The sequence below is a fragment of the Natrix helvetica genome (genome assembly GCF_964273705.1).
Source record: "Natrix helvetica genome assembly, chromosome: 7".
Lineage (NCBI taxonomy): Eukaryota > Metazoa > Chordata > Lepidosauria > Squamata > Natricidae > Natrix > Natrix helvetica.
The window spans coordinates 30,429,627-30,448,106 of NC_138558.1; the positions used below are offsets into that span (position 1 = coordinate 30,429,627).

Below are 18,480 nucleotides of genomic sequence, written 5' to 3' on the forward strand. Positions count from 1 at the left end.
GCAAATCTAGGCAGGCATTGCTGGAAATGTACAGGTAGAAATTTAATAATAAAGAAGTTCACGGCTCAGACCTTTTTAAAAAAACCTGCTATATACATTTATATCATTTATTTCATATCATTAGGCCGTGTACAGAAAAGAATCAGGGTTTCTCTTTAAAAGCCCTGAGCAGGAGATCTGCAGCTAGCCCAGGAGTTAGGATCCCATCAACAACCTTGTCTTCCAGGAGAGGAATTTGATCCTTCACTTCTGAGTGTTGCCGGAAATGGTCCAGCATGCTTTCTTGGATTACGTTCCACATCCACACTTTTTGCTGCCTCCTGCGTTTGGCAAGCAACTCACCACTTCTAAGCATGAGCTCTTGGAATTCTGTCATCTTATCCCATACATCCGAAATGCCTTCTCCGGTTCTGGCAGAGATGCGCATTACCTATTAGATCGAGAAGATAACTCTACTTACCAAGCAATGTCAATCACCTTTGTAGAACTGGCGGAGAAAATTTCCCTGATCCAAATTAACACTATCTTTCAAGGGGCAATTATTCATTAACAATTTCACCCAGGCCACAGAATGAAATACTAACAATAATTGACCACTACAAAATATCAAGCCTGTGCAAAACATTTAGAATTGAATTGTGGAATTGAAAACTTTGTTCTGAGTTTGGAATTCAATCTAGTTATTTTAAATTTATAATGGGCTTGTTTGAGCTGTTCAGAAGTGTTTAAGGAAGCCATTTTTAAATGGAAACAGGACACACTGAATTTGAAATGGTTCAGCTTCAGAAAAAATTGCCACCTCTAAAAACACATTTAAACTATGTAATGTTAATAGAATAACTGATACATGTACTGGTACCTCTACAGAGTTTATCCATTTATAACCAGGTTTAATTCAAGATGTTGATTTTTCAAGGTAAGCCCCACGTGGACTATATAATTACTGCCTCCTAACTACAATTTTATATATTTGCCTTCTTTTGAGTTTATCCTACTGAGTAGGAAAAGGAAGGGAAATTATGTATGTTTGCTGCCTCAAGTTACTTATAAAGTAACAAAGGCGGGATAAACATCTAATAAATAAATATGTATGAGATTCATTTTAGTAGGCTTGTCTAAAACTGCACTATAAGTTACTAGCTAACAAAATCCTTAAAGTTCAGATGATATATTCCCATCATTTAATCTGACTTTTTAGAAACTGACGTTCCTTTGTTTGAATGGTCTGTTATTGCTTCTGATTTTAAGCTTGCCTATTTTATAGTTTTATAAGTATATGTTTTATAGTTTTGCAGAATGACATATGAATTTAATATAAAAGTTAATTTTGCTGTTAAAATACTTTGAAAAAAAAAGACATCATTCAGTAGGTTCAACTTGTAGTTGGATAGGACACTAGAATATTAACACTAGGAGAGTTAGATAATCTTTTGTATTAAGAGGAAACAGTAGCTTTGGAAGTATACAGATTAATTATATTCCCAGGAGAAAAGCTTTTATATGCAAATGTGTATGCCCCACTTCTTAGCACTTCTCTTAAACATAAAATAGTAAAATAATTAATTTCACGTAGGACAAATAGCATTTGGGTTTTATTACAAATTACTTTGGGGGAGATATATAGTGCACTTATCAGCACACTTGATAAATATTAAGGACAAATATAAATACGTGTGGCAATTATTTACATATTCTTTATATATTCCCTAAACTATTTGAATATACTAACCTTTGGTCTCCAAACTTTTGAGCGCTTATGAAGCAATTTTAAAGCACTAACATATTCTGCTTGAATCCTCCGTGCTGGCACAATGAGGTCTCCATCTGCTTTGGTTATAACAACAAGATCTGCCATTTCAATGATACCTCGTTTGATACCCTGAAAAAATAAAAATGAGACTTAATAACCAAATGAGACTAAATAACTTTTAAAAGGAACTCTTCATTTTTATATAGAGTTTAAAAAGAACCAATTTTTTTAACAATTACTTTCTGGAGGGGAAATGTAAATTATGAAATGGTTTATCTAATATATAAAAAACATAGAACATATTTGCATTAAAAAGATTTCAAAAGAAAAACTGTACCAGAACTGAATATAGATAAAACTTTTGTCATGTGCTTAAATAACTCAGATGCATTTCTAAAAATCAGAATTAGTGCTGCTAATCCTCATGTGGTATATTTATTTCAAATATTTTAGATTATCTATTTAATCAGGTGTCAGGCAACATATTAATAAAAATATGGTACAGAAAACCATTCAGAACTATCTGTTTAATATGCTAAACACTGTATTTAATAGCATACTGCAACTGTACACCTTTTTATTTTTGTTTTTAGTCTGTTTTATTTTTTATTTTTGTTGTTTTATTTTTTTACTTTCTTTCTGATTACCTATATTGCATTTTATTATTGTTACACTGTGAGCCACCTGGAGTCGCTTGGAGTCAGGCAACATTTAAATTGAATAATTTAAATTAAATTATGTAAAACCAAGTATTCAACATATAAAAGCACCACTTATTATTAGATGAATTGTTTTCAGGGCATATAAGGAGCATTAAAAAGCAAACAAAATTATTATTATAAATAATGAACAATTGTCCACTGAAAGTTGTATTCCCCTGGGGAATGTACAATAGTGAAAAAGACAAAACCCTCATTTAAAACTACAATAGCAAAGACTGGTAGAACTGACCGCTATATTTTGCTTATCATTTCTGGTAGACCAGCTTGATATGAGCTGGTAGCAAATAGCTCTTACAGGTTAAAGCAGGATTTCTCAACCTTGGTAACTTTAAGACATGTGGACTTCAACTCCCAGAATTCCCTAGCCAGCATGCTGGGAAATCCAGTCCTTGACTTGAAGTCCACAGGACATAAAAGTTGTTAAGGTTGACAAAACCTGGGATAAGGTTTTGTTTAACTCAAATTTTCATGGAATGCAACCTCAGTACCTGTAACTCATCACCTCCTGCTGGTGGCAGCAGCAATACAAACATATCCACCATATCGGCAACTGCAAACTCTGACTGACCCACTCCTGAGAATGAAGAACAGAAGTAGATTGTTCAGGATCAAAATTTAAATTGTAAATGTAGAGACCCTCCCCCTAAAGAGATCTGCATGAAGACTGAACAATGCCCTGAGGGCTGATGAAAGACTACTGGTACTTTGTCCCTGGTTCTAATAGCATATTACTATAGAGTTGCCGATTTGAATTCCACAAGAAGCTTCAGCAACCTTCTTGTTCAACCACTTCAGCAGAGATGGGTCGTATTTTTGGCCACACTTCTTATTTGTGCAGCTTCTGAGGGCTGCAGGGATACTGGTCAAGGGCCTATATTTTTATCCTGTAGTTATTACATTAAAAAGCCAGATAAGCTAACCTAATAATTATTCCATGTACATTAGTCACCCTCCCTCTCCTTAAGGCAGCCAATATTTTGTGATGGTTAACGTACTGGACAAAAAGTGGGGCCACCCAGATTCAAGTCCTTCTTCAGGCACAGAAGCCAGTTAGTGACGCTGGGCCAGTCACTCCCAATAAGTTCTAATCAGCACTGGGTTGTTACAAGCCAGTTGAAACACATCTACACAAACGTGTCACATGATGTCATGATAGCTTTGCTGCGTGAACTGTGGTGGCGCATACGGCAGATACGGTGGGGAAAAGGTAGAACTTCAACAAGAAAATTTTATGTGGTTTTTTCATAAAAGAATGCAACATTTTAAAAAAATCTATTTCATTTGCTGAATTTTTATGATGTAATTTGGAGGACTACGGTGTCCACAGAAATCGTTGAAGGAATACACACTACCTATAGGTTACCCACCTTGAGCTATAGAGCATGATAGTTAAAACTGACAAGGAATTTAACTCACCTACTGTTTCAACAAGAACAATATCATAACCTCCTCCTTCACACAGCAAAATGGCTTCATTTGTAGTCCGTGTTACTCCGCCCAATGTTCCTCTGGTTGGAGATGGTCTGATGTAAGCATTCAGATCTCTTGACAACTCAGTCATTCGTGTTTTATCACCCAAGAGGGAGCCTTAAGCATTACACAAAAGGAAAGACCACCCATTCAAGGCTTCTGCCTAAGACAACAGTCTTATTATTCCAAAACAACTAAGCTATAATATGGCTATCTGTAAAGGGAGAAAATAATAAAACATACACCATGCTTTAACCATCACCTCTTCCGTACTTCCATCATGACCAATGTACTTCCAACATGAGTACAAAAGGGTAGAGCTTGTCTACTGCTGTTACAGTACACATTTTCTATTTTTGCAGCTTGTTGTGGAAATCCCTTGCAGATGAAAGCTCTTGGACAAGAAGTATTTAAGATGTTTTCACTAATACAGAAAACATATCTACTGAATTTTTCCACCACCTTATCCTAATTGATACAGTTGGAACAAACTTTATCAGACAATCATGTAATTTCAGAAGAGAACTTAATGCAATTCATTTCATAATGTTTCTTTATTAATAATAGTAGCCAGTATAATACTGTTGAAGAATCTTGTATCTATCTTCAGCGAAGACACTCACTGAGCTTTTAAAATAAACTTAAAATATAATTCTATTTTCAACAAAAAGAATGGAACTATTTGATTTGGTTAAAAAATACTCCATTAAATACATACTGCCTATATAATAAATTCCATATTCATTATAAAAAGAATGAAAGGCAGATAATGCTTTTGCAAACATACTCACCACCAGTAGTACTAGAGGAAGGATCTACTGCCAAGACAGATACTTTGTGTCTTCTTTCAGTCAGCATTTTCCCAAAACATTCAATGAATGTTGATTTTCCAGCACCAGGGGGGCCAGATAATCCTAAACGGCAGCAACATCATCAATATCTATTTGATTTCATAAAAATAATGAGCAGACTGATACATTTCAAGTAGGTAAGCAACGTATTTGCTACCAATATTCCATGGTCTGTTTTAAGCAAAACACTTTCTCCAAAGTTACACATGTATTTATAGTTTGTCGATTTATGTACATCTGGCATCCTTCGTGCAGACCAACTCTACCCTGAATAAGGACTACGGGGTCATCAAAAGGGAGTTGTTATTATTATGTGTCAAGGGCTGAGAGGCAATGAAGCCACCAGAGGAAAAAGGACTGGCCTTTCATTCTTCCTTTCAGGGTTTTAGATTTTTCATAACTGGATACTCCAATCATTTAGATTTCTTCATATCTTGAAAATAAAGCGTAACATTGCTGCATTGTTGTTTGCTAATTTTCTGCCAGGTATGGAAGGGCACACGAGATGGCAAAGCAGGAGCTAAGAACTAATCCATCCCACAAATAAAAATTGAATTCACAGATTGAATTCAAGGAGTCACATTTGCAAAATAAACCTGCCATGATTTCCCCCCCTCTCTGTCTAGAAACATATTATACAGAAGCACGTTTTATAGAAATGTTAACAAAGTTTTCTGGCGTTAAAGGAAACCAACCAGCAGCAAGCTCAGCAGCTCCTACACCAGGGGTGTCCAAACTTGGGAACTTTAAGACTTGTGGACTTCAACTCTCAGAATTCCCCAGCCAGCCATGCTTTCCCAAGTTTCCCAAGTTTGGACACCCCTGTCCTACACAGACTTCCTTTCAGAGAAAGAAGACAGTTCAGAGGGAGCAATTGAAAGTATGATTTAGAAGCATTTGAAAGTATGATGTCTTGAGATAATAATAATAATAATAATAATAATAATAATAATAATAATAATAATAATAATAATAATAATAATAATAATAATAATAATAATATATTTATTTCTTAGCCGCACCCTCTCCCGAAGGACTCGGGGCGGCGTACAATGAAACATATGAAATAAATATGTGGACAAAACAAACATATAACAGAGACATATACCGAGACACACACAAGGAGGAGGTCGGCTGATAAATAAAAACAATTAAAATACAGTATTTAAAAACTCCTAGATAATTAAATATAATTAAAATACCCAGTTAAAAACCCGTCAGGAGCGATATGGTTAGATCAAAGTTGAGCCAGGCCAGCTGCTTGGAATAGGTGGGTCTTAAGCTTAATACGAAAGGAGCGGAGGTCAGAGGTATTCCTAATATCCGGAGGGAGGTCATTCCACAGGGCTGGGCCCTCCACAGAGAAGGCTCTACTCCTAGGCGCCGCCCCGCGACACTGTCTAGTGGACGGCACCTGGAGGAGGCCCTCTCTGTGCGAGCGAATTGGTCGCAGGGATGTATGACATTCTACTTAGCTACCAGAGGCAAATTTCACAATGCAGACATTCAACAATTCAATACTGTCAAACTTACATCATATAATAATCAACTTTGTAAACTTTGGAGTTAAATAAACTGTTATAGGCAAATAAGAATGCTTTGAATCAGAATAGCAATAACTGCACAAACAAGGAAGAACTGACCCACTCTAAAGGCTAGTGGCTTTCCTTTATTTAACTGTTCTTGTTCTCGGTGGTGGGATAATACCTTCTGAAGAAGAACTTGAGCAACTTCTTTTTTCCTCTTATGGGTTGATTCTATGAGTGTAATGGCTTCTGCCAGACAGGCCCTGTGTCCTTGGATCAGTCCAGTGTACAACTTGCTCAGAAGTCTTTGCTCCTTGGCAGAGAGCTCAGGTGTTTGCTGTTCTGCTGCTGCTGGACACCCCAGCCCAGATCTCAACCCCTTTGAAAACATCCTCCTCCATGAACAAAAGGATTGTGGGGAATTAACTTGCTGGCCATATGGAAAAGTAAAGCCACTGCTAGATTTCCAGCAGAAGTTTCTCCAAGAAGGCTTCCTAACGTTCTTAAGAAGCTGGTAGAGAGGAAACCGCAGCAGCGTTGATTTATTCATTTTGTTTCGAGCCAGAAAAGCCTGTTTTTAAAGAGCCTAATAACAAAAGAAAAACATATTTTTTCACATTTTTTCCTCTTAATTCTACCACCATAAGAACTTTTGTGAAGTAGTGAGAGATTCATCTGAATTTTCATGACTTAAGAGTAGACTTTAGCCTCAGCCTCTCCAGTTCTGCTTCAATCATCAGATGAACACTGGAAGATTCTTTGCAGCCCAAGTCTCTATTTTTAATGTTAGTCTTTTTTGTCAAACCATAATCCTTGGATTTGAAATCCTTAAAATCAGCTGGCAAGTTTTTCAAACAATGTGGATTTCTAAAATGTTAATATTTAAGACAAATCAGTTGAATTTTTTTGTAACAGGGCCAAGAAAGAAGAAAAATAATACAATACTATATTTGTCTATGGAGAGTCTCAGTCATTCAGGTCATAGTTGTCCCAAATGTGTTTTTTTTTTCAAAAGGCAACTGGACTGAAGAACTGAAGAAGCTTCTTGGATGAGAAGTGAAACGTCTTCAAGGGAAAATAAAGACCAATTGCCTTTTGAAAAAGCACCTTTGGGACAACTCTATATTATTACCTACATATAAGATCATCCACATCTTATATTGTATAATACTATCCTTACTACCCTTGTTCATTTGAACCTTTTATTGAAAAATTAGCTACCTAACCATTATTTTCAGTACTTTGTCAGTATGGTTCACTGTGATTATGCTTTACATGCATACTACTATGTTTTTAGAATGAATGGTCTACAGTCTGATACTTTCCAGATCTACAGGCTACAAACTGCAGGAGTTACAGCCAGCAATACTGCTTGATCATGTTATCTAGGACATCAGCAGCATAGTTGCAGTCATACTGTATATCTAGAAGACCTCAGAAATATAAACTAAATGTAAAAACAACATAATGTTGAGATACTCTGTTTTTCAATAATTAAATTTCTATAAGGAAGCAAAATTACTCTGTATATAAAGGCACAGTAAACAAAAAGCTTTCCCTATCAGAAAACATTGTGGTCTAAAATACTTATTTAGAAGACATTCACTAAAATAATGGAATATATATTTGAGCAGATGTTATGATGATTATTGAAAAGGTAATATGTAAATAACGTAACGATGTTATATTACAGAATACATTGAGAGTGTAAAATTTAATAACTAAACTTCAAACATAAAACTAGATTATTTGAAACTTGGTTATCTAGCCTTAAACCTAAATACACACAATTTTTTAAACATTTACAACTGAACATTCAGTTCTAGAAAGAGAATGTTTATATATTGGCACACATTTTTTTCTAACCTGGATGTCAGCACTGCGATTCTAATGAGTTGGGGAGAAAATAGGATTTGAGCATTCCTTTAAAGAGTATAAGGGAAACACTGCTTTTTCACTGCAGAATGAATTAATCCTAAAATATTTCAATTTAAATAAATGCTACGGTCTATCATTCATTATAGCTTAATTCTACTTTGGAAAGAAATATGCAGAAGATTTCTACATACTGACTGTGCGAACCCACAAGTAACTGAATTCACCTATCAAGGTAAACCAAAAAGGTTTACCTTGATACAATGTTGGAAACTCATTGTGAGTTAACACGAGATATGAGAACCCAATTGCAAAATCAATCTTACGAGCAATGCTATATTAAAATCCAGGCGACCTTCCCTAACACTGTACATTCGACCTATGCTAACATTTCTTTGCTTCTCAAACATAAGAAAACAACTAAGGACGGTTCTCCATTACTGAAACGGAACAAAGATCGCCACTGCCCGATAACCCAACCAAAGCACCGGAATCTTAGGCAGACACTCTCCTTAAGGACACGTGCACCCACCAGATAGAAACAACCTCGTCCCGAGTGTCACATCCACGCAGAGTTCACCCCACTCTTCCACCTGCAAACAATCTACCAGGCTGCGCCTGCGTGACAGTCTGGGAGATGGAGGGCGGCGCAGCAACTACGCAAGCGCAAGCAAACTCTTCACTCTCATTGGCGTTTGCAGCGCGCTATGAGGAAATCTTAGAGGACAGTTCTTTTGTCTGCAGATCGCACTTCCCGGGCTGAGAACGGGTGTTTGGGTCTCTTTAACCACTCCATAGAATGAGAGAGATTCACCACCAGGGAAACTTCCGGTTCTCAATAATTGTGTCGGTGGATGAGTGATGGGGAAAAAAAGAAAAACCTTCACGGGCAGATTTTTTTTTCGCTTTGGGAAACTTGCAATTATACTTGGACCGGATTATTCCAAGAATTAAGCAGTGATGGCCATAATTAGAATTTATCTGAGAAACTATCCGAGAACACCACACTGGAAAGTCATTTTTAAAATCCCAAACGTATTAAACAGACGCAGCAGTCAGCCATTTGGGAGAAGGCCTGACTAGCAAAACCCTTTTTTTGCATTATTTCCCAAAATTGTACGGATGTGCCCCTCAAATCACCAGACGCGGAACTCGATTCCAAGCAGGCGTGACTTGCATCCTTTGCTCGCTTTTGAAGAAACTGACCCAGGGTTGCTCCATCCTTCCCTCGTCCCTCTCTGCAGCTGGCTATAAGGGGGGGGGGAGAGCAATTTTTGCGACTAGAGAATCGATAACAGTGAGGAGTGATGGAGAAGGCTAGATAAGCTGAAGCAGCATAATACACAGAGACACATGCACACATGCAGTACATACAATTTAGGACCATGTCCCTTTATATTCTCTCACCTTTTATTTCTTCCAAATCTTCGGTTTCCATCTCTTCCTAGCACTTGAAACTCTATACTATGAGGCAGGAATCTCAAATGTGCTTTTTCAAAAGGCAACTGGATTGGGGTTAATGGTTGTTGGTTTTTTTGCCTTCTAAGGAAGAAGCCGTTTCGCCTGTCATCCAAGAAGTTTCATCGGTTCAGGGAATTTCCAGTCTGCATTTTGCATTTCTACTTTGCGGTTTCTCCCCCAATGGCAGATATTAATGTATTTGCCTGGTTACACCAGTCATAGCCGATTGAATAATTGCTTACTAAATTAATTTATTTGAGGGGTCCTTTGATGTTCTCTGAGCTTGGTTGTTTTCTTGCAGGTATTTCTTTACCCAAACTAGATAACATCAGTACTAATAAGGAGTGGGGTTTGCTCTTACTAGCACTGATGGTGTTTCCTAGAAAGCAACCCTAACCCTAACCCCTCATTTCAACTCTGAGCTACAAATATTCTTCTTTATTCATTCATTTAGCAATAGCACTTAAGACTTATATACCGCTTCACAGTGGTTTACAGCCCTCTCTAAGCAGTTTATAGAATCAGCATATTGCCTCCAACAATCTGGGTCCTCATTTTAACCAACTTTGGAAGGATGGAATGCTGAGTCAACTTTCAAGGCAGTCAGGATTGAGCTCCTGGCTGTGGGTAGAGTTAGCCTGCAGTACTGCATTCTAACCACTACACCACCTTGGCTCATTTGCCTAGATTTTCAATGAATCATACATCACATTTTAGTCTTACCTTATTGTGTTAGCCTAAATCTTAAAACTCCAAAGTCATACATTGCTATAAACCTGCATCTTTATTCATATGCTAAATAAAAACTTTCTGATTTAGAAATCCATCACCTTGATCAAAGGTTATGTTGGCTTCTCAAATTGGCAAATGTGTAACTCTGTACCAGAAAATTAGTATGCTGAAGAAGACTTACTTTCATATGACTAATTGTAATTATCCCAACTTAATTCTTCTACATTTTGTTGAAGACAGGGCAGAAACCTACATCCTACATTTATAGGACCTTTTTCTTTTGTTCTCATATCTTAATCCATGCTCATGCACATTTATGAAAGATAATGTGCTATATAGCAAGGTTTGGGAGCCAGACTGTCTATGCCAAAATCATATTACATACCTAGTTCTGGTTTGCATGTAATGAGAACATAGCCACTGAGGTTTGTCAATAGTGGACTGATGGATTAATGTGTTGGCACAGCCAACATGTTAAGCTAAATCACATGGAATGTGTTGATTCCCCCCCCCCCAAAAGTATGCATATAATTGCAGTTTTAAATCATTCCTTCTGCGTTCATACTTACATTAACATACCTGAAGCATCTCACTATATCATAGTCAGCATTGTTCACTTAACCACCATTTGTAGTTATTCAATTACATCCTGCAAATTGAAACAACTTAGAGTGCAATTCATCATGCCTGTGTATATAGAACAAGTCTTTTTTTAAAAAAAAGTACCAGAGGGTATTGAACTTTTAGTTAAATATTCTGCATTATTTGTGGAGAAAGGAAGGAATCAAAGAAAGAATTAAAGGGAAAGAAAGCAAACTGAAACTATACATACATATAATTGCACTGTTTTGGTCTAAAAGTAGTATTCATTCTGGCCACTTGATGGTGCTTAAAAGCAATTGACATTTTTCACCTATAGAATAATCTTTGTACAATGAAAAGGCAAAACATACCCATTATACCCACTATTGTAATACAGTAATGTTAAATAAAAATTGTCAACAGCAGAACTGCTTCTTTTATGCCAAAGGAACAGTGATTACCATGTCATTTTCATATGAATTGGCTCGGTTTCTTATGTTTATTTCATTATGCTGTTACTATTAAAGTTCCTTATGTCATTATAACTGAGCTCTTTCATGATGTTGCACTTTTTGCATACATAACAACATTTAAGATTGTTCAGAATTGTAGGTTTTACATTTTCAAAAAGGAACAATCAACCATTGCTTGTTTTATTATTCCAGCAGGTTTTATAATTTTAACTGTAAAGTACACTCATCACTTGTTAGAAACATATCTGAATGCGAGCAATTACTTTTCTCATTCTATTTAAAGATTTTGATTAGATGCACATATTATGCAAAACCATTGCTTGGATAGCAAACCATGCTTTGATAAGGCTTTATAAATTTAACACAATCCTAAAAACACATTTGACACTACTGTGTAACGTCTACTGTCTCCATCCTTTTGGCGTATAATTTTATTATTTATTTATTGGATTAACAAAATGTCAAAGCAGAAAGTAAAACAAACTGAATATTTTGGATGTTATGAGGATGTTGTGGACATGTACAGCTGGTATGATGGACATGATTAGTTACAAACCACCTGTTTACTATTTGTTTAATTAAATACATAAGGCCACCAGACTCTATTGCAACTCCAGGAAGTATGAAAAGCCTTTAAAAACACGTAAGAACAACAATATGTCTGGAAAAGAATTCAGTCTCTAAGTAGAGCCATGTAATACCCAAGCAGCTCATCACCCACTTTAGCTCTGAGGGGTGTGTGTGTGTGTTTGTTTTTAAGAGCTCCTCTTGGCTGTACAGCTTTTTGGTAAATGCCTTTTAAAATGTAAGATCCCACTAGTATCTGCAGACATCAAGATTATATTAGCCCTGATGATGTTAGCTAGTTTGGGTAATGAAAAATCTGCAAGAAAACAAGTAAGCTCAGAGAGCACCAAGGACCCCTCAGTAAACTGAACTACAAGTATTTTCTATTAGCATCAAGATTATTTTATTTTGCAGCATGCGGATGTTCCATTTGAGTCTTCAAAATGTAAAAATCTAAAACCAAAACAAAATTAACTTGGGCATAAAACCTCTTGGATTCCCAAATTTACAAAAAGAGAATGGGGAAAAATATCTTATTTGCTGCTTTGTAATGTACTTACAAAGCATTTTGAGTTCACTGTGCTTCCTACACAAAACAATTTCAACATATTGTTGCTAACCAGTAGATTTTAATTACCTAGTCACAGCATGTAGGCACGATACATCTCAAATTTATGGAGGCACCTGGCTTATTTGCTGTGAATCTATAAAGAATAAATGTTTAGAATTACTTTGAGTTGCTTCCTATGGTATCCTGAATCCAGGAGGTATAATTTTAATAGAACAAGGTTTCACAACATCGCAATGTATGCCCACAAACACCTCCTTTTGCCCTGCCAACTTTCTAACCCCACCTGACCGTTTATGTTAAAAATAATGTTTTAATTATAAAAATTTGAACCTGGCAGACTGCAAAGCCAAATGTTTACTTCTAGACAACAGAAGAGATGGAGACCAGAAACCAGTGCTTTGTCTGGGAGTCTGCCCAGCTGATCTGAAAAATAACCATAAGCAGGAGGGGAGCATATGGCTAGGAGGAGGCATAGATAATATTATGATGAATGTATTCCTTGTAATTAGGCATGTCACTCATGGCAATCATTTTTCAGATAATGTTGAAGGGAATAAGGGTAGTCTTCAATTTACGACCAAAATTGAGCACCAAATTTATGTTATTAAGTGAGAAATATGTGAAGTGTGCTTTGTCTTATTTTATTACTTTTCTTGCCACATTTGTTAAATTGTAACACCATTGTTAATTGAATCTGGCTTTTCCATTGAAAGTCAATGCTTGTCATGTCACAAAGGGGGATCTCATGACCTCAGGACACTGCAGTCGTCATAAATATGAATCAGTTGTCAAGCATCCGAACGTAAATAATGTGACCATAGGAATCCTCAACAGTGTAAAAAATGGTCATGTCACTTTTTTCAGTTCCATTGTAACTTTGAATGCTCGCTAAATGAACTGTTGTAAGTCAAGGTGTACTTGTACAACATTTAGGCTGTCATAATCAAAGGTCTCTTCCATCCACTCCTTTTCCCAACAACAAATGGCAGACCCTGTTATATCTGACCAGAAAAAATATTCTATAGAAAGATTGCTTCTGGAAGATTATAATTCAATTTGACAATTGATTAAAAGGAGTCAAGTGGACAAAAGGAAGTCATTCTTCATAGAAAGGATCAGCTGCTAATATAATTGAGTATTGCGATCTCTTGAAGTCAAAGAACCATTTCATAGGCATGAACATTTAATCTTAAACTGACAAATTACAAATGTGTTTGGAGCCAATGGGTAGGCAGAATGTTAACAAAGGGATTAAAAATAGGAAAAGACTTGTAAGCAGCAGTTAAAGACACTTCGAGCTTACCTTATGAAGAATAGGCAATGGTAATTCACAAACACAAGAACTGATAATAAGATTATGTTAATGTGTTAGGGAAATTAACAGCTGTAATGGGACAGGAAGGCTTTGTTTCTATTCAAAGCCAAGAGAACAAACACAAATAGTGTTTTAATTAAACTATTCCAGGCTAACGTTTTTTTAAAATTCTTGTATAAAGTATGGAAACTTTTAATGATATTTAGTGTGAGTAAAATATGCTTTTTAGTCTAGGGGCACCAGGTCCTGGAATCTTCAAGTGAAATATTGACCAGCGTCTACAAAAATGCTTTTGAAATAAAATTGTGTCCATGATTCTAAAAATATTGCAATATCCTTGAAAATGGAACTTTAAAATGTTTGTGTAGATGTGCTTTTCTTCATCACAGCTGATGGCTGATCTTGTCCAGAATTGGATTCTACGGCCTGATAAGCATTTGGATAGAAGACGCTGAGGGAATACTATATTGGAAAGGATTTTTTTTTAATCTACTAAAGCAATCACAAGAGATTTCAAGAGGATTTTGGAAGTTACCACAATTTGAGTTTGACTCAAAGGAGATTTGAACTTTTTAATGCTTCCCTTTAGTTTTGAATCTAGCTACAATACCTTGTCCCCAGTTGCTTTGAGTGATTTGCACATTATAATTTTACCAGCCCTTTACTAAATAAAGCAAAAGTGAGTTTGAATATATTGTTCCCCCCCAACAAAGTTTATAAATGAAATGATTAGATGTAGATAAATATTTAGGCAGGACCATACTTAATATGTTGTATAAACCAGGCATTCCTGATTTTTTTTTAGAGCAGTGACCATCAGACCATAATACCTAAGCTCATAACTGGTAATATGTGGTTCTCTCCTAACTATGATGAATATAACATAACAACAGCTTGTGCAAAACTGTAAATGACTATTTCCCATTAAGTTCACAATATGAAAGTGAACAAATTATTCAAGTGTTAAGTAATCATAAAGGGAACTTTTAAGTGTCCATTTACCACTTGCATAGTGATATTTTGAACTCCCGAACAAACATTATCAACTCTTCAGGTATCCACATTCATTTATCTGAAAACTAATAGGCTTTTTCATCTTGATTATGAACAAAGTTGCAGAAGAGATTGTTTTAATCAAAGTAAGCAATATGTTTATTTGAACTTCAATAAGGATGAACCCCTCCCCCCTTACGTTTTGGAATTAAAAAAAAAATACTGAAAAAGTACTACAGCTTGAATGAATATAAAAACATTAGCAGAAACAATTAAAATAGTTAAAAAAAATAACCTTTTAGTTTGAAACACTTGAATAGGTTGATTAAGTCCTCCCAACATAAGCTAATATCTGCTAAGTTGGCAAAACACAAACGTTTTACAAAATGAAAAAGTTGCTTCTGTTAGGTGAACTGCATAAAACTGCCCAATTTTTTAAAGACTGTACAGTTTTGTCTTGAAATCTACAGACCGTGCAGTACACGACAAAAGCATTGACCCACCCTTTCTCTATGAAGCTGGAGATGGCAGAAATATTGGTTAATATTAAGATGAAGCCACTATTAAAAGTGAAATGCACACAGAAAGACTTGGTCTTGTTTTAACAAGCTATGTTTAACAGTATAATTCTACCTTTCCTTTGTCAGCTTCACTTCCCACCCACTTCCCGCGTCTATCTAATTTCTTGTCCATCTCTAAATTCCAATTACACTGTACATACATTTAGGAGAGAGCATACCTAAAAATTCTTGCAGCATTATGGTCAATACACAGTTTCCAGAAGATACACAGAAGCCTTTCCCCCCCACCCCAAGATAGCTACTATTACCGAGACTTTCAAATACCAATGCAAACTTTCTTTGAGTGTATAACTGTCAGTGTTGGGTATTCATTTCAGGACAAATTACAATGAATGAGTCACATATGGTGATGTTAGTGTGCTAAATAACACTGCTTGAGAACAGTGTTTAATTGACATTAAGTTGGCCATCCCTACTTTTTACAATCCGTAACCTAAAGATTGGAAAGAGATTATTATTCGTGAAAATTGAATTTATTAAAATAACTTAGTAGGAGCTTTCTTCCTGATCTAACAATTGGTCACAGATATCAAGTATAAAGGCTTCTGCCAGTTTTGTACATGTGTCTGACCCAAACATCCTTCAAGTACATGCAAGGCTCACTAGATTCTGAAATTCAGAACTCTTTTAAGACACAGAAGAGATTGGGTTATGAGGAGAGCCCATCTGTGTAAGAACTTTATCCAGCCACTGAAGGGGACCATGCAAATGAATTTCAATCCAACATGGTGTGCTTGTGACATCTTGCCGGTGATATTCAGCTCCCCAACCCTAGGAAATAGAAAAGTCTTAATGTTAGCAGATGTGTCCTGATACACATACTAGTATCCTGACCATATTAGCATCATGATAATAGAAAGGCAGTTTTTATTTATTTAGCATCTGGTAACTACAGAGGTCATGCAATCACACAAATATAAGTTTAAATAAACCATCAGTATATATATGGTATGTGGATAATACATATGAGTATATGAGATAAAATATTAAAGTAAAACCATGATAAAATCACCAAAATATGGTGCCATAGCGTCGCAATAGGATAGTTGCTATTATACAAGGCAGTAGGGCAGGCATGTCCAAAGTCCGGTCCGCGGGCCATTTGTGGCCCGGGGGGCAGTTTAATACAGCCCTCTAACAGCCCTCCCTGCTCTGTGTAAATGCGGCCCTCCCACGGCCCTCCTTCTGATTGGCAAGCAGAAGACTGTCTCGCTGCTGCTCCACGCCTTGGAAAACAGGCGCACGCGCACAGCTCAGAGAAAATTACAGCCTCCGAGACTTCGTAACGGCGGGAACTTGTTGTCACTCGCCCGGGCTTCTGCAGAAGCTTCCCTCTGAAGCCTTCCGAGGGAGGAAGGGCCAGTTGGGAAAGGGGCTTTGCTCCTGTTCCGGGCTGTAATTGCGCCTATGTTTTCCATGGCGTGGAGCAGCGGCGAGGCTCTGCGCGGCCAGCGATGATTCCGGAGGCCATCAGTGGGGGGCAGGGTCCCCCTCGCATTCCTTGTCTTCCCGGATGGCCTCCGGAATCATCGCTGGCCGCGCAGAGCCTCGCCGCTGCTCCACGCCGTTAAATTTCTTTTTTAATGAATTAAGGTGTATTGCCATATTATACTCTTTGCATGTTTATCAGTAATGGACTTAAAGCATGGCTTAACAGAAAGAAAGCAATTTTCTAATTAATTCAGAACATATCACTGGTGGGATTTGTAGTAAGTATTCCATTTCTACTTCCCGGGGAAAAATATGCATCAATGTAGAAGTAGTACTTGACTTACAACCACAATGATTGTAAGTGTGAAAAATAGTTGAAAGTCACTTTTTCCAATGCCATTGTAACTAAATGAACTGTTGTATAAGACAAGGACTACCTGTATAAACTAGTCCATGTTTTAGTTTCAATTATTTGTATTGGGTCATACACTTTACTATCAAGGAAGCCAGTTAGGTACAATCAAGGTATGGGACGAGCCCTGGGAAGAGCCAGATTCCATTCACCCCAGTCACAGAGGCTTACTGAGTGACCATGGGTATTTGAAACCCATCTTTCCCAGCAAGTGAGTCCTGTCGGGAGAAAAAGGAGGAAGGAATGCTATGTACATTGGCTTGGACTCCTAAAGGAAAAGCAGGATATAAATCTGACAAATAAATAAGTATCTACCGGAACGGCAAAGAATCCAACACTCAATTGATCTGAAACTCTGATCAAGATTCTATCTCAAAATATGGTTCAATAACTATGTAAAGCATTCCAACGGGGTACTGGAATAAGCAAAACATCTTTCTTCAAAGCATTAAGAGCAGCTGTATCCTTTAGAAATCTCATACATCTGCTTGGAGGGCTGTTTGTGACTGCTGTCAGGAATATTCAGCTGCCACAACCAGCAATATTTCCTTTCCCAAACACATTTAGTACAGATCCAGATCGCAATCCAGTTTTGAGAAACTCTTTCTTCATACATGCACACATGTGAGAGAAATTCAGCGGAGCTCTAAGATTTTAGGCAAATGAATGCCTTTTGAATTTCAGCGTTTGGAGATCAGGAAGTGAACGGTTAGCAACTTGAATTCTTTTCGTTTTGCTGGCTCAAAAAGTCACTTTCACGCACACAGATGGAAAACCTTGCTTACCTTTACAAAACTCATACGGATAGTGCACATCTTAGTGAGTTCATACACTGTTTCAAAGCCGTGGTTCACTGACTGAGCTAAAAGTTGAGCAAATTCTTGATTGTTGAAAATTTTTAAGCTGCAGCCACTCGGAATTTTGCAGACGGTAGTTGGATGAAAGCCATGATGGTAATTGCAATTTCGGCTTTGCACAAATATACTACTGTCACTAAGGCATTCTGCATAGACTTCTCCACCCACATAATACAGATGAACTCCTATAAAAGAGACAGAAGATTGTTAGAATTTCTCTGAAATTGTAGGAGAATTCTATTTCTGACACAAAATATAAATGAGGAATTGCATTTACCTCAATCCGCTTAGTAGACGCGTATAAAAAGTAA

The 18,480-nt window shown here is 36.8% G+C and overlaps 2 protein-coding genes across 2 annotated transcripts in view; both read right to left on the reverse strand.

Annotated features, from left to right (window-relative positions):
• Window positions 1–72: 72 nt before the first annotated feature.
• MMAA (metabolism of cobalamin associated A) lies at window positions 73–8,862 on the reverse strand. Its single transcript, XM_081959952.1, has 7 exons — window positions 8,727–8,862; window positions 6,437–6,905; window positions 4,734–4,856; window positions 3,889–4,059; window positions 2,961–3,046; window positions 1,730–1,879; window positions 73–430 (listed from the first exon to the last, which is right to left on the reverse strand). Exons 2-7 carry the CDS (start codon window positions 6,867–6,869, stop codon window positions 143–145), a joined length of 1,251 nt encoding a protein of 416 aa, XP_081816078.1. The 5' UTR covers window positions 6,870–6,905; window positions 8,727–8,862; the 3' UTR covers window positions 73–142.
• A 6,154-nt stretch (window positions 8,863–15,016) lies between these two features.
• The window catches only part of SMAD1 (SMAD family member 1), a 45,986-nt gene continuing 42,522 nt past the window's right edge, over window positions 15,017–18,480 (reverse strand). Inside the window, exons 6-7 of the mRNA XM_081959951.1 lie at window positions 18,098–18,354; window positions 15,017–16,240 (exon numbers count right to left, since the gene is read on the reverse strand). Coding sequence (XP_081816077.1) covers window positions 16,097–16,240; window positions 18,098–18,354 — 401 coding nt within the window. The 3' untranslated portion in view covers window positions 15,017–16,096. The remainder of the gene's footprint in view (window positions 16,241–18,097; window positions 18,355–18,480) is intronic.

Coding starts and splice junctions, on each gene's coding strand:
- MMAA (XM_081959952.1), bottom strand. CDS start 6,869: ATGAATAAATCAACGCTGCTGCGGTTTCCTCTCTACCAGCTTCTTAAG. Junction 3,047..3,888: donor TGTTCTTGTTGAAACAGTAG/GTGAGTTAAATT, acceptor CTTCATTCTCAG/GAGTGGGTCAGTCAGAGTTT. Junction 431..1,729: donor CAAAAGTTTGGAGACCAAAG/GTTAGTATATTC, acceptor TCGATCTAATAG/GTAATGCGCATCTCTGCCAG.